Below are 14,914 nucleotides of genomic sequence, written 5' to 3' on the forward strand. Positions count from 1 at the left end.
TTTGACACTCGAAGGCAGTCAAGTTGGCATCGACCTTGAATTAACATAAGCTTTAACGGAACAAGGTGCTAGTCTTGTCATCTGATGATAGTTCACGATATCGTAAAGTGTTTTCATAAGCAATAAAATACTAGACAAACGAAAAATAGAAAAGCCAGCCAAGCCTTCTTCCATCAACTGAGCCATCACCCACCTGTTTGTAGATCCCAACGGTTCCACCAATTGGCTGCAGGGATGGAAATCAACTTTCGTACTGGCTTCCATAATTCTATTCCCTAATAATGAACTTGTGCGAGCATTTTCGACACCCCAACGGAAACTCGTGAGTTTGTAGCTTGATTGTTTTATTTTATGGTCATGTTGCAGCAGGAAAATGAACACGATCACAAAATTCACTCTTCCACAACATTCACGAGTTCATATTCAATGAGTGAAAGATTGTTATCTTCCTTAACAGTAAACGCAGCAGGCTCAGTAACTTCAACTCGGCCCCACCTGTCCACGGCAAGTCTCATTGATCCTTTAAACATGTCAATCTTAGCATTGCGCAGGGTAATAGTAGCACCTTCTTTCATCAAGTCCACTACACGGAAGAAAGCAACAACATGCGAGTAAATGAGCTACGGAAACTTTAATGCCATTTAAATATGTCCGCCAAAAGAAATACTCATTCAAATAAGCAAATAGAACTGTGGCTACGAGGGCAGATTCAATATTAATATAAAATCTTCTCTAAGGATTGGCTAACTAACACGATAGGGGTCAGTTGGAATTAAAATCACAAGGTACATAACTTACAAAATTGTCCCGACTGCTTAAAGGGAATCCTAGATGACGTTATTTACTAATCTCATGAACAAAGGTAAGCTACACAAAGATAGGCTGAGTCAAATCACAGGCATATATTTTAACAACAAGAGTTCGACCGAAGAAAAATTTCATCTACAACATAAAACTATCCCATTCCTGCACCACCTGTTCCCCTCTGTCAAACCATGAACCTACCTTGCATAAAATACCATTCTTGTCCACCTCTTTCATCTGCCAATGCAGGAGGAGGAATAGTTTTCTTTGCAACAATAGAACTACAAAGTTATGGTGTTATTAACCAGTTTTCCATTCAATGATTCACCACTTCTATCTTTTCTTTTTCAGGAGTGAAAAAAACAACAAATACAGCAGCTCATTTTCTTACTCCCTCGTACAATAAAATAGCCTAAGATCCATTTGATCACTAAAGCATCCATATGTGATTAAAAAATACAATTAACATACAGTACTGTGAACGGTGACCACTCACTGGCATGCATAATCAGATCAAAATATAAAAAATGTGCAAATGCAATCAAGAGATGAAAGAAGCTGTGGAAGGAACACCATTAACAAACATTTGTGGACCTTATAGCACTAATTTCCCTCATAAAATCATTAAAAAGAAAAGAAAAAAAAAAAAAACAGAAGGTTCCTTCGAAATCTATTATTCTTAAGATTCGGCAAAGAGCTTATCCTTACAAATGTATGGACTTTACATTAATCCAACATCCGACATGCAATTGAGCTATTGAAGTGATTATCCAACTATTAGACATTACACCATATATATAACCGAAAAAGTATGAAGTTATAGTTCTTTAAAAGGCAATTTTGTGTGGATGATTTATTTCAATTGCTGTTTTATTTCAACCTCTGTATGTACCGGCATTTAGTAAAAATATAGTTCCTTGTATGTGAAAAAGGTTCCTCGTTAATTTTAAGACAACATAAAGCCACAAACATTTATGAAATCTTTAATAATAGGAAGTTGATATATCAAAACAACCTATACCTTTCACATTGAAATGTGTAAATACATTGTGGACGAGTGAGACACCCATATAAATCAGTTATGAAAACTCTTACCTGCATCTTTTCTGTTGCATGTGGATATCAAGAACCAATTAACGTCCAATGTTTAGTAATATGTACAGAATGAAAGCACAAATAAGAAAGTTGGCATGCTTCATACAAGATACAAGTACACAAATGATGCATGCTCACATATCGTTGAAATTTACCTTGATCGTTTCTGGCAGTAAAAATGATCATTCCAGTCTCATCACCCACCAAGCATTCAGCAATTCGCATCTGACGGGCTTGAGGACCATCAGGACGACCCTTCTGCAATACCATCTTAGCATTCACAACCTTGACTATAAGAGTATGGCCACTAGTGCCCGGCCGAAGTTGGTCAACCTTGGTAAATACTGGTTTCCTTAGTCCAGGTTTTGATTCTGCCATTTCCGCGAATACAAATGCCTATTCATACCAATATATAAACAATAAGAAAACAGTTAGACAATAAAATGTAGTGAATAAAAAAAGGCCCAGAGTGCTAGCATATCAACAAGGTAGATGAAAGCCTCGGATTGATTAAATATCCATGACAAAAAATGGGTGAAATAATTAAAATTATCCCTTCAAAGAAACAGGATAAGATCGAAAAGCAAAGTGGAAAATTATTTTTCTTATTAATATTTTAAATATTTGAAAATCTCCCATCATTTCGACTAATCTTGAGACAATTGTCTTACTCTATTGCATTTGGTTTTCAAAGACACTGTAGGACCGTAAGTCTTATGCAGGTGGCTATGCACACTTTCCCTCTAAGCTTACATTTGACTAGTAGGTCAACCTACAGTGGTTAAAGAAAAAATGTTAAATTGTTGGCAATTGGCATCAAGTTTTGACACGATTTTAATGGCTGCTTGATTATTCAAGCTTCTACCTCTGTATCTGAAAAATTAAAGATAATATGGAAGTTTATAATAAAATGAACCAAGGTGACTAGAGAAACATTTATCTTTCTAACCAGAGCATTACTGTTCTTACACCCAACCAAAAGATTTAGGGCATAGCTTTCTCAAATAACATGTCGTTTGTTCTTGTTCTTAATTTACCGCCAATCTCATTTTCTCCGTTCACTTCCAAACATCTAAATTTTCATCCCACCAACTAATCGTCCGTAAACATGCACTCCAATGACAACACCATTAATCGCTTCTGAGCATTTAAAAGCTATTAATCGCTTAAACTCAAACGCTAATAATTAAAACCACGGATACACAGTTTTTCATAACTTTTGTGTCCCGAAAAATTTCGTGAATCAAATGAAGGTGTATCAAATTACAGGAGGCCCAATGTGGAACTTGAAGAAATGGCGCGTGCTCAAATAATGTTTCGAAGCATGCTTAATGCCTCAATGAAAAACGAAAATTAGTTATAAATCAACAAACTTAATGTTCTGCAAGTATTTCTCATCGCATTTTATATATAAAATTTCAGACTTGAATGTCATAAATAGGAATCATAAAAAGACCATGCAAACCGAACAAGTACCACAAAATCACAACCTGAATGCCAAAAAAGTTCAGAAGCAAAGAGAAATATAAAATGTAAGAAGGATAGGTACAAGAATAACTGGAACTGAAATTTTAGGGTTTAGAAATCACCTTTTACGGGCGGTAGAGGCAAAGACGAAGGGAGAAAAAGGAAGCCGATCTGATTTCAGAAACGTAGCCGTCAAAGTCTGGCTTGGAGGAAAGAAATAAAGTTGGTATGAAGTAACAACCGTCGATGATTGATCGTCAGAAGACTTTAATCGTGGTCGACCACGTGTCTACCCTTCGAAATTTAACCTTGTAACTCGGGGGGTTCAAAACATAAAATTAGTAAAAGTGAAGATTTAATTTATCCTCGGTAGGATAAGGTGCATAGAGATGAAACATGCGTATTTGCATCTGGCATACATTATTTTTTTAATTTGAAAATAAAGTATACTTTTCCTTCTATTCACGAGTCATTGTACTTGATGAAAATGAAGTAGAGGTTGGATCCATATAAATTATGTTAAAGAAAAACCAAGAGAATCTGTTGGGCCGGGCTGCCGGCTTCGGGGTCACCGAAGGTTGAGTTCCCCTGGGCCTTAACAAAAACCTGAAAAACGATTCTGGGTAAAACTGGATGGAGCTGATCACAACCCACGCCGAACAGATTGCTCCCTACTTTCTTCCCCATTTGCTTTCCACTGCATCATTATCCAGCCAACTCCAAGGTTCGTCCCCTTTCTACTCCCTCTCCTGCGCGCAGATCTTCGTTTCTTTTAACTGTTATAAATTCAGCTAAGCGTTTCCTTCCAATTATGTTTTCCTTTATTGTGGAATTTAATTCTTTTAGATGCCCTTTGTCCGTGGTTCCTTGCTGACTATAGCTATTCAACAAATCAGATTAAATTCTTTGATTTACATATCGAACAAGAATCTCAATTTCCAGGGCCGTGTCATCGCAGGAACGATTCCATTTTTCCACTAGCGAATAAAAAGTTTCAATACTATAAGCTGGGTTCATTATTTTCGTCTTTAATTAGTATCATTTGTCCGTGTTCATATTTCCTCTAGGCCATGAACAGTGGTTCGCAAGAAATGAGAACTCGAAGGTAATGGCAATTCTCTTCTCGGACAGAAGCTGCTGTATTCTTTCCCATCTAGCATGTAATATTGACACTGTTTAACCAGGCAGCATCCTGTTACTCAGAATTCCCCATCACTGGCAATCTCCTGTACAGCAAAATTGCCTCAAGATGTACAAATTTCTCCAATCACTGGGGATGACGAGCGTGGAGACTTCAACTCCAATAATGACTCATCTGCATCTGGACTTCTCAAAACTTTACATATAGTAAGGAAAAAGTCCCACTTTTTTTCAACTATTTCTTGTTGTGTATAGAACTAAATTAACCTCTTGTTGCACTGCACCCATGTATTCTTGTTAGCCAACCAACAATCTATCTCTACCCCACATATCGTTGAATAATAATACTGATGATGATGATAACCACTTGTTACAACCATGTATTCTGGCTACCTTACGGCTTAGACATCGATATCCTTTTTCTTCTCAATTCCAATGCTCGTGGTTTTGCTATTATACTCAAACCGGATATCCACGAGGTGCTGTCTTAGGATCGTTGCAATCTTTTCATTTTCAGTCAACAAGACTAATGGATGATTTTCTCGCACTTTCAAAGAGTAACACGGAGAAAGATCTTGAGACCTGTGGGATTCTTGGAGCCCATTTAGTAAGATTTCCTACACTTTCCATTGAAGCTGGAGTTATAATGTATGTGTGTGTGTGTACATATATATTCTTACCATAGAGTTATTGTATTTGGCTTCTTGCATGTCTAAAGATTACTTGAATAATTTTAAATTGACCTTTGATCTTCCATCTGATATTGTCCTCAAAACTCATTTCAGTTCTGTGTATATAATTATTGAGTTGGCTGTCTCATGTCATTCAGAGGTTCAAATAACTTTACTAAATGTTGACTCATGGCTGTGTTACTTTTTGGAGTTGTAACGAAAGCGGGAGTAGGAGATTTGAACCTCTAGCCTCTTGGTTGAGGACGTTTTTTTTTTTAACCAATTGAGTTGTGCTTAAGTTGGTTCGTGTCGATAATATCTCTGTCGTTCCAAAAGCTAATAGTCACATTTATTCACAACAACTTCACGTAAGGAAATGAGATTTCAATAATTTGAGTTTCCAATGCGAAGCTAGTTTTGATTGTTGGTGGCATTACCTTTGTTCTTATCGCCCCCTTCCCTGAATTTCCTACATTACATTCTGGAGAATTGTACTTAAAATGTCATGACACCACTGGCATGGGAAATCGATTCCTTGTATATTTTCCTTCTTCCCTTTTCTTTTGATATGCTCCTTGCCTTGCTTTATACGCTTTAATTGTGGGATATGTTTGTTTGAAATAAAGTTTTACGAACTTATATATATTCCCCCTTTCTGTTAAAAGCAGGAGAAAGAAACCTTCTATGTGACTACGCTTGTCATACCAAAACAGGAATCGACTTCCAATTCTGTTAGATCATCGCCTCCCTTGACCTTTATTCTTTGGTTTATATTGAAAACCGCCTTCTAATGTTCTTACAGGCCGTACTTGCTTCTGTCTTCATACCAAATGACAGTGCCAAGCTATAAACGAGGAAGAAGTCTACGCAATTCATAGCGAACGATCCCTTTGTCCAGTTGGATGGATTCATGTATGCTGTCCCCAATTGTACATGCCTATACTTTTCCCTCATAAATATTTGTGCCTATTGGACAAGTATGATAACATCTCAGCTTCATGTTTTAGCTTCCAATTATAAGCTTGTGAGAATACCAAGAGAAAAGTCCCAATATCTTTTGACAATTGATTTGGTGAAAGCTTTCATTGAGTGGATATTAATAAGATGAAAACTACTTACTTGCTTTTCCATTCTATATCTATATGTATTATGATGTTCACACTTGTGACTTTTGAGCAACTGTTAGTAAATATTCCTGAATTGTCTCCTGAAAATATTAATATAAGCATATGTATTTTCTAACCTTTGAAGCCTTTTCCTTTTTCCCTTCTGAAAAATAAATTCCAGACGCATCCTTCACAGAGTTGTTTCATGTCTTCAATAGATCTGCACACTCACTATCCATATCAGGTAATGTCTTCTTTATAACCACCGAGGTAGCTGGTTAGCTAATAACTTCGAATTAAATCATTGTGAATGCCCTTGATTGCCATTGTCATTGATTCCTCATGAAATTGACGGTTGTCTGTTCATCTGAGTTGTGTAAAACTTGAAATCATATGCATCCCACAGTTTATCCCTTTGTTTTTTTGGTTGAGCAGGTAATGGTGCCCGAGGCTTTCGCCATTGTCGTTGCTCCAACAGATGCATCAAGGTAGCCATCCAAAGTGCCAATTGGTGTGAAACTCAATTGCTGTGTTCAACTTATAATTGATATGGTGGAAGCTGTTTGTTGTGTTTTAGGAGCTTTGGAATATTTCGACTGAGTGATCCTGGTGGGATGAAGATCCTGAGAGAGTGTCAAGAGGATGGTTTTCACCCTCACAAAGGTCCAGAAGATGGCAGTCCCATTTACGAGCTCTGCTCTAATGTCTACCAAAATTCCAACTTGAGATTTGAAATCATTGACTTGCGTTCATGATGCAATGCTCCCAAGCGGTTTTGGGTTCGGTTCATAGTACGAAAGAATCGCACTCTGTTTTTATGTCCAAGTTTAGAATGACAGTGAATTGAGAATTTAAGCATCCAATGGCTCGCATTATTAAATGTTGAGAATTGTAGCAGTGTTTTGGAACCCAAGGCCTAGGGATTATGGAGACTTGTTTGATAGATATATACAAGCAAGTGTTGAAGTTACAGTTGGTAGTTACAAAATTCAAGATGAATTAATTCTCTCGCATCGCATCGTATTGCTAATGCCAAAATTATGGGTTGGGGTAGAAATATTTACATGGAAAATGAATGTTGATTTAAAAAGGATGAACATTTTTACTGAATCCATTGACGGTGGTGAAGAAGCCAACCAAATCTTGGCGGTAGGGGAGATAGGACTTGCGCTTGTGGGCTTGGTTCTGGGCTCTGCTTCTGACGTAGTGTGTCTCGTGGGCAGAGGCTGCTGTATGGGGTTTGAGGCGGTTGACTTTTGGAGCGGAGGCAGAGGATGGTGTTTGAGGTTGAAGCTTGTGGGGCTTGTTGTCGGGGGACTTGGGGGAACTGGAACTAGAGGGTTTGCTCAAGAAAACGTAGGCGTCTTTGCCATCGCTGCTGCTTCGGTGCATCTTCATAAATTCCCGGAATCTCCAGAGCTTGGAGAAGCCCGTGGAGTTGCTCTTCTCGCCGAGCCCTGCCGCCGAAGGTGACCACTCACAGTAGGTGCCCTCAACAACGCCCTCCACCTCCAACTTCAACTCCAACTCCGATTTGGGAGCCAGAGTATCGCGCTTTTCCATGAACACCTTCCTCAAGGGCGGCCGAAGCGATTCAGAATCCTTCTCGTCCACAAGGAGGAGGTCTCGATTGAACAGTGGGTACACGGGGCGGATCTGGCCGTTATAGAAGGCATCGTCGGCGGTAATTGGGGAGGAACCATTAGGATTGGCGCACACAAACGAAAACTCTCCATCATCGTCATCATCTTCTTCTTCTTCACCATCCTCCACACGTAATTTGTCGTCGAAAGCCAAGGATTCAAGGTCCCTTTCCATCTGCTCCGCGTGGCTGGAATTAGCAGAGACGCCCATGTTCATCTTTGTGGCGGCAGAATCTTCCTGATGTAAGGTTGTAGTTGCAGAAGAAGAAGAAGAAGGAGAGAAGGATAATAGCTCACCAGCGTGCATCTCCTCGTATCCAGACTGGTAAAAATGGAAAATGGCGTTGGGAGGAAGAGATCGGAAACTATAAACGCGTGTGTGCGAGGGGTGTGGGTTTGGGTGCTGATGGGTGAGAATTTGCTCGGTTATTTAATAAGGTAGTTGCTTGGTGGAGACGACTATGAAGTTTCCAATTTGCTCGGTTCTTCTTTGATTCATTCATGGAATCGGAAGCAACCAACTTCTAGACTACTAAAAACGAGTGAATTGTGTTCATTTTGACCTTTTTTTAGAACAAATAAATTTTATATTTACTGCCAGTTTTAAATTATAAATTGTAATGGCTACTTTCAGACCTTTTATAAGTTCTTGGTGAAACTATTAATAGTCAATTTCAGCTCTACTAAGCTTTATATATATATATATATATGTGTATATATTAAATTAATGAGGTTTTTAGAGTCTTTTATTATTTATTATTATTTTCTTTGTGAACTTAATGAATATATAAGTTCAATGTTGAATTTGATTAAATAAAAAAACTGGACGAAATTTTATGAAAATTGCAATGCTTTCCATTTTCTCCATTTTTCTTGTTTGGCGGCGGTTGAGAAATTGTATGGGTGCTTCTTTTGTTCACACGTGAAACCGGACAGCTCACACAAGCTTTTTATTATTATTTTTTATGCAAGCTTCTAAATTGATTGACACGGTATACTTCGAGAAGGGGAGGGATTTCGTCACCGGGTAAGGAGCCTCATTTGGCTGACAAGCATGCATTCCTGATCAGCAAGTCAAAGTCAAAAGATCGGATTTCAGATCCATGGTTTAGGTGCAATCAATCCTCACCGATGACATAAGGAAGTGGATGGTTTTGTTTTGTTCATGACTTGCATGTTAAGGACTCTGGACATGCTATTGCTTTTTTTTTTTTTTAATACTTCATTTCTTCTTAAAATATCTCATTTCTTCTTAAAATATCATTGACCATATCCAAATTTATGCCATTTATTTTAATTAAATCTAGTTGACATTACTTTCTACTTGTAAGCCTTATCAATTTCACATAATCCATTAATATATATTCATTTAAAAATTGTGTTCATTTATTAAAAAAAAAAAAAAGCTTTAGAATGAAGAATTTTTTTATTATTCCTTTATTATTTTCTTATCCACCCAATAAAAATTTTAGATAACTAATTAAAAAAAAAAAAAGAGAGTTTGAAATAATAACATGAAAATAAATAATAATATGAGAAGCATGTCTCACATAAGATAACATTATTTCTTTAATAAACTCTTCAAAAATATCAATTTTATTTTCTCATTTACAAGACCATTATTTTCAACTAATAAGTTAAAATTTTAAATTTTAAAATAATGGCATGAGAAAAATGTTTAAAATGGATATTCGTGGAAAAAAAATGTTATATTTTAATATAGGCATATAAAATGTTATTCCTTTAGTTTAAAAGCTTAGAGTGGATCTCTCTCTAATTTTTTCTTAAAATAGTAAGTGTTTTTTTAGTTAAAAAAAAAAAAAGAATGGTTGGGTGAAAATAACGATTCAAGATCCACAAACTAGACGACATACGATCCACAAACTAGACGACATACGATCCACAAACCATTTCAGCTTAATCTTTGACGAAATGGGGACTATAAAAAAATGGACAACCGATAAGCCGACTAGTCTGAATCGGTTCGATTTCTTCCGTTATGAGACCCAACCGATCGGTTGGACCTAAAATTGAATCGAGCCGAACAAATATACACCCCTACTTCACTCGGTCCTCTCTCGCTTCTCTTCTTTTTCCTCTCGGTCCCTCTCTCGCCTCTCAGAGTCACAAGTGGGTTTCTTATCGCGCCAAATCCTCCATCCAGAAGCTCGCCTTGAAATATTGTCTCACGGCCACTCGCCATAACCATAGTTCCAGCAAACCTTCCCACTGCACGTCCTTATGTAATTCCGTGATTGAAGGTTGATAGTTATCCTTTTTTCCCCTTTTAATTTTATGGTTTGTCGGCTTCTATAGTTTAATTTGGATGTGTGCTTTAGTTTGTTTGTTTTCCTCTACTTTTCATACTCTGCTAATGGTTTGATCTGCGAGATTTCACCAGTGATAAATGCAATGTTGATATTTGTAGGACACTGAGAAGTTGATTGTTTGCACGATTTGATCAGATGGGAGACCCAAAATTTTTGGATAGAATGCTTATTCACCTTCGTGCGACATGCAAGTATGTGATGTTGTTGTTATTATCTTTTTTCGGGGCAAGGAATTGGGAAGTCTGACCCCTGATATCAGCAATATGATTGAATAAGCACTCTGTGGGCTTTGCAGCTCTTCATTTTTGCTCTTTTAGCAGTAGTTGTTTCTATGATTATGACACGCGAAATTTACTTCCTACTAGAATGGATGTGACCCCATTTTCATCTGCATCCAATCAATCCCTTCAAATAATCTATTTTCACTCCACTGTTGATCTCTTCCTTGATCATCTTGCTGTTATGCTTTCTACGAGGCGGCACCATGTTACTAACCTGCCATTTTCCGCCCAGGCAATCCATCTCATTGTGATTGCTCAAGCTGATAGTTTACCTTAAATTTAATTGTATCAATACTTCAACACTCTCCCTTCCTTGCTTGTGAGCTCGAAAAATTGTAAAAAAACTCAACAAGTGGAAATTGATATTAATTGGGGTGAAAATAAGATTACAAAGGTTTGAATACATGACCTCTTGCTCTGAAATCATGTTAAGTCACCAATAAACCCAAAAGCTTAAGCGGATAGGTTGTGGTAAATTTACTAATATCAATAACTCAACTGTCATAAGAACAATTTCTAGTTGCCTTCAAACATCTAATCCACCTCTCATCTGATGTTGTGAACTAACCTCATATCCATCTAGGCAGAGGAAAATGGAAAGAGGGGCCCTTTTAGTTCTCCTTAGATTAAAATGAAACTGTTAACATTTTGGGTTTCCACCCCTTCCGAACCCTCTAATCCAGGAAAGTCTTATATTTATTTTGGGTTCCCCTTAACAATCACTTTATTATATTTGAGAAGTTGAACTATGAGTTACTCTCTCTCTTATATTTATTTATGTTAAGCTTGGATCATTTCATCTATTAGTTTCTGTTGTTGGATGAGGATATTTGGAGTTCCATGTCCATGTTCCATGAAGATAAGCATTTTTGTTCATTTTAGGCAAGAGCCGATTTTCTGAGTTGTATTTAGCATTATAATGGTCAAAGGTACATGATTAGGATAAACTTTTCTTCCAGACTGCATTCTACTTTTGTGAGATACGACTCTTTGTAGTCTGTTTTTTTTTTCTTCACAATTTTGCTTATTCCACATCCCTCTACTTGTTATAGATACTATACTGGTTTCCCAAAAGATCTTGGGCCTTCAAGGGTCATACATTTTACATCTGAACGTGAGTTTGTCCAGCTCCTTCATGAAGGTTATCCAGTCGTTGTTGCTTTTACAGTCAGGTACATGAATATTGTTCGTATTAGCACCTTCCTTTTGTTCTCTAGGTTAAATGCTCATGTTTAATTCTATAGAGGTAATTACACAAAGCATCTTGACAAAGTATTGGAGGAAGCTGCGGTTGAGTTTTATCCGACTGTGAAATTTATGCGTGTAAGTCATTTTCTTATGATAGGAGTACCCGACATGCCATGATTTATTGACGTTTTTCTTTTCTTATCTTTTAACAGCTTTATTTCTTCTGAAGTCTAACTGAGTTATAGAACTTTTACAATGGTTTGTTTGATTTATTTTTATTTTTCTTATTATTTAATCACATTTGTCATCCTTTGCATCATTTTTTTGCCCCTATTTATTTTACTTTATTTCAGAGATTAAAATAGTAATAAAAAAACATTGCATTCTGTTTTTATTGACTTACATGTCTCTTGAGCATGCTTATATGTCTGGGGGTACGTCTCAAACTCCGCTTCCTCTAATTGATGCCCCATCTGTATTGAAATGTTTCTGCCTTTTGGGGTTATTAATTTTTTTTTTTTTTTAAATGTTATTCGAAAATATATAGAATGACTTGTTAATGTTAATCTTATTGTGCATATTGAAATCACCATGCACAAATTTATGATTTCTCATTACAAGATATCCATATAACTTCCTTGATCTTCTTTAAGCCGTTTTCTTATGTTTCTTGTCATTTTTTTTTATGAAAATGTTCCTTGAGCCGTTTTCTTAATTTCATTGTAACGGTCATTTTATCATTGTGCCTCTGTGATCCATGGATTTAGTCAATAGTTCGAAACAATAGACAACATCATAATATGCCACTGCATTTTTTGTGTTTACTTTCTTGTGACTTCGATCTCACGTTTAAACTTCAGGTTGAGTGCCCAAAGTATCCTGGTTTCTGCATTTCACGGCAGAGAAAGGAATATCCATTTATCGAGATGTTTCATAGCCCAAAACAAGTAGGACTGCCCATCTGATTGTGTTTTGTCTTAGTTTGATTTCCAGTGTAACCGTATATGATTTTGTTTCCAATTCTTGATTAATGGGAAAATAAGCTCTTTCTTGAATAATGTTGTGCTTACTTTTGTCAATGCTGTATACAATTTATCTTGAACTTTAGTTGGCCATAAAATGTGATAATGCATTTTTTTTAATATGAAACAGACAGAAGCAAATTCATATTGACAAAAGATAACAGCTTAAGGGAAAGGGCTAAAATTTGATAATGTAGGCGATCATTTTTCTTCTTTGCCTTGATGGTTGATTTATGATTTTTTTGCATTTTGTTGTCTGAATGATCAAAGAAACGTTTTTGTTTGTTTGTTTGTGTTTAGTAAAAGTACTGAAGTAATTCGTGCTGCGATGGTGGCTTCTAGCTCTGTGGTCTCTATAAAACTTTCTTCACATGTTTGTATCCAGAACAAGTGGCTTTAATCCAACATTATTGTGCTTGCATTTCATTTCTTGCAAGCACAGCGAACCAACAGATAATGGAACCATTAATGAACATTGCTGCTTTAATGCTCAAGAAAATATTGACTATTTTTTTTATTTAGAAGATGGATTTGTTCCATTTTACGTTGTTTTTACATTTAGAAACATTGTATTGCAAACAACAAGCTTATGGGAGATACGGTCTTAAATGGAAGCTAGGCAAACTCTATCAATACTGCCGTAAAATAGTACTTATCTATATGCTAAAAGAAAATGTGTATACCTTACCGTTTTCATTCTCAGTCCATTTATTAATGATTTGAATTCAATATTTTTTGTGCAGGCATCTAGCCAGGGAAAGATTTCTGATCCTAACATTACGAAGTACTCGGTGAAGGTTCTACCCGTAAGTTTTCATGCTCTGTTAACCTAAGCATACTCAATTTATCAATTCATTTCTCATTGCTGATGCTTTCACGTATGGTCATTGTCCATTTTCCACAGCATCTCCCCTTCTTACATCCCATCCCAGCAACACTAAAAGAAGTTTATGTAACGAACTTAACATTTGATTTGGATGTCCTGTTTTTTCACCTGATTTTATTAACATTATTTACCATTGAACATATGGTATTTTAAAATGATTGGCTGGCTTTTAACCCAAATAAGGCCTAATGAAGTTTTCTCTGCTGGAAAATATTGAAGTTCTCAATTCCGCAAGCTAAGCTTCTAATAGTAAATGGGATCCTTCACTGACCTATGTTTCTGTTTCATTGATTTGTTTATTTTCTTTTATCCAGTTCAACTATGACCCCAGTGCCTACGGATTCAGAGAGTTTTTTAAGCGTCACGGGATATATGGTCGCTGAATCAAAAGTAATACACGGTCAAGAGCGCAAAGCCTTTGTAACTTATCTGTGATTTTGAACTGGTTTGTGCTGTACATGATGGATACAAACTCCATAGATGTTTAATCTTTATGCCCACATGAAAAGTAGACTCATACAAGATACTTCCTGGTTTTTTGCCAGTCAGGTTACATTCAGTATTTTTTTTCCCTTTCTTTTTGGATCGTCTTTTTTCCAACATTTGTATTACCTCACTTAATTTAGCAAAAATAGCTAGCGCATTGTAGCTCCCTTAAGCATAGTATTGTGGTATCCGAAATCTTATCATTGCAAACTTTGAAGTTGGCTACATGTTTGGTTTTCACCCTCGAGTTTGTATAACTAGGTTCGCAGGAAAGTTAGCCGTATATCCTCTGGGGTAATATTGATATCTAATTTCTTTCCAAGGGGCCATCGTCAGAACATTTCATTTGCCTCTCTTCAGTATGAAATTATTTATTTGAAGTCAGTGGATTGTGACTCAGGTTCGGGGCCTTTTAGTACATGTTTCTTAGTTATGTAATTGTTTACTTTGGCTAGAAGAATATATAAAATATATAGTTGTTTTCTTTTATTATGGGAACTTTTTTTTACAAGAAAAGTACGTAACTAATTATGTCAAATTAAACAGTACTATGTTTTTTTAAAACAAAATATTGTTTCCAAACATTTTTAATTATCTTCATAGTTATCACAATAAATATAGTTCAAAGGCAATGTGGTACTTGTTTACTTGAAATTCTTCATTTATTTTTAGAATTTAGAATTTTTGTAGGATCAAATAGTGGATTAACCATAAAAAATTTACACAATCTTTTTCCAGTTTTATATATTTTTAATAAAAAAACTATTAATTTAAAGAATTTTTATAATTAGTAAT

The 14,914-nt window shown here is 36.2% G+C and overlaps 4 protein-coding genes across 11 annotated transcripts; 2 read left to right on the forward strand and 2 right to left on the reverse strand.

The window, feature by feature from the left end:
* LOC111462446 (uncharacterized protein At4g28440-like) lies at window positions 1–3,575 on the reverse strand. Of its 2 annotated transcripts, none has more exons than XM_023106013.1 (3): window positions 3,489–3,575; window positions 2,055–2,295; window positions 1–583 (listed from the first exon to the last, which is right to left on the reverse strand). In XM_023106013.1, the coding sequence occupies exons 2-3, from the start codon at window positions 2,275–2,277 to the stop codon at window positions 393–395; spliced, it is 414 nt and encodes a 137-aa protein (XP_022961781.1). In that variant the 5' UTR covers window positions 2,278–2,295; window positions 3,489–3,575; the 3' UTR covers window positions 1–392. The 2 variants fall into 2 exon arrangements, with proteins under 2 accessions (XP_022961781.1, XP_022961782.1); XM_023106014.1 differs by lacking the exon at window positions 3,489–3,575 and adding an exon at window positions 2,571–2,671.
* Window positions 3,576–3,939: 364 nt separating this feature from the next.
* Window positions 3,940–7,294, forward strand: LOC111462445 (AMSH-like ubiquitin thioesterase 2). 6 transcript variants are annotated; one of them, XM_023106006.1, is made up of 9 exons: window positions 3,941–4,090; window positions 4,434–4,471; window positions 4,570–4,713; window positions 5,024–5,113; window positions 5,843–5,908; window positions 6,015–6,089; window positions 6,465–6,527; window positions 6,719–6,771; window positions 6,861–7,253. In XM_023106006.1, exons 1-9 carry the CDS (start codon window positions 4,000–4,002, stop codon window positions 7,036–7,038), a joined length of 798 nt encoding a protein of 265 aa, XP_022961774.1. In that variant the 5' UTR covers window positions 3,941–3,999; the 3' UTR covers window positions 7,039–7,253. The 6 variants fall into 6 exon arrangements, with proteins under 6 accessions (XP_022961776.1, XP_022961774.1, XP_022961775.1 ...); XM_023106007.1 differs by having other exon boundaries at window positions 3,942–4,090; window positions 5,846–5,908; window positions 6,861–7,294; XM_023106010.1 differs by having other exon boundaries at window positions 3,997–4,090; window positions 4,551–4,713; window positions 6,861–7,289.
* On the reverse strand, window positions 7,257–8,576 carry LOC111462443. The gene has a single exon (XM_023106005.1). The coding sequence runs from the start codon at window positions 8,231–8,233 to the stop codon at window positions 7,367–7,369; it is 867 nt and encodes a 288-aa protein (XP_022961773.1). The 5' UTR covers window positions 8,234–8,576; the 3' UTR covers window positions 7,257–7,366.
* A 1,316-nt stretch (window positions 8,577–9,892) lies between these two features.
* LOC111462937 lies at window positions 9,893–14,608 on the forward strand. Of its 2 annotated transcripts, XR_002713795.1 has the most exons (8): window positions 9,895–10,187; window positions 10,355–10,447; window positions 11,590–11,709; window positions 11,782–11,860; window positions 12,586–12,672; window positions 13,491–13,553; window positions 13,948–14,166; window positions 14,353–14,608. XR_002713795.1 is itself a non-coding variant. In XM_023106769.1 (7 exons), exons 2-7 carry the CDS (start codon window positions 10,392–10,394, stop codon window positions 14,014–14,016), a joined length of 474 nt encoding a protein of 157 aa, XP_022962537.1. In that variant the 5' UTR covers window positions 9,893–10,187; window positions 10,355–10,391; the 3' UTR covers window positions 14,017–14,287. The 2 variants fall into 2 exon arrangements, 1 of the variants encoding a protein (XP_022962537.1); XM_023106769.1 differs by lacking the exon at window positions 14,353–14,608 and having other exon boundaries at window positions 9,893–10,187; window positions 13,948–14,287.
* The last annotated feature ends 306 nt before the right edge of the window (window positions 14,609–14,914 follow it).

This window comes from Cucurbita moschata, unplaced genomic scaffold (assembly GCF_002738365.1).
Source record: "Cucurbita moschata cultivar Rifu unplaced genomic scaffold, Cmos_1.0 Cmo_Scf00027, whole genome shotgun sequence".
NCBI classification, from domain to species: Eukaryota; Viridiplantae; Streptophyta; class Magnoliopsida; order Cucurbitales; family Cucurbitaceae; genus Cucurbita; species Cucurbita moschata.

What these genes read in the sequence shown, in the direction of transcription:
- LOC111462937 (XM_023106769.1), top strand. Translation starts at nt 10,392, where the DNA reads ATGGGAGACCCAAAATTTTTGGATAGAATGCTTATTCACCTTCGTGCG. An exon ending in GTTGTTGCTTTTACAGTCAG is followed by an intron (nt 11,710 to 11,781) that starts GTACATGAATAT and finishes TTAATTCTATAG; the next exon opens with AGGTAATTACACAAAGCATC. An exon ending in TGTTTCATAGCCCAAAACAA is followed by an intron (nt 12,673 to 13,490) that starts GTAGGACTGCCC and finishes TTTTTTGTGCAG; the next exon opens with GCATCTAGCCAGGGAAAGAT.
- LOC111462445 (XM_023106006.1), top strand. Translation starts at nt 4,000, where the DNA reads ATGGAGCTGATCACAACCCACGCCGAACAGATTGCTCCCTACTTTCTT. An exon ending in GGATTCTTGGAGCCCATTTA is followed by an intron (nt 5,114 to 5,842) that starts GTAAGATTTCCT and finishes TTCTGTTAAAAG; the next exon opens with CAGGAGAAAGAAACCTTCTA. An exon ending in GCTCCAACAGATGCATCAAG is followed by an intron (nt 6,772 to 6,860) that starts GTAGCCATCCAA and finishes GTTGTGTTTTAG; the next exon opens with GAGCTTTGGAATATTTCGAC.
- LOC111462443 (XM_023106005.1), bottom strand. Translation starts at nt 8,233, where the DNA reads ATGCACGCTGGTGAGCTATTATCCTTCTCTCCTTCTTCTTCTTCTTCT.
- LOC111462446 (XM_023106013.1), bottom strand. Translation starts at nt 2,277, where the DNA reads ATGGCAGAATCAAAACCTGGACTAAGGAAACCAGTATTTACCAAGGTT. An exon ending in TACTGCCAGAAACGATCAAG is followed by an intron (nt 584 to 2,054) that starts GTAAATTTCAAC and finishes TCTTCCGTGTAG; the next exon opens with TGGACTTGATGAAAGAAGGT.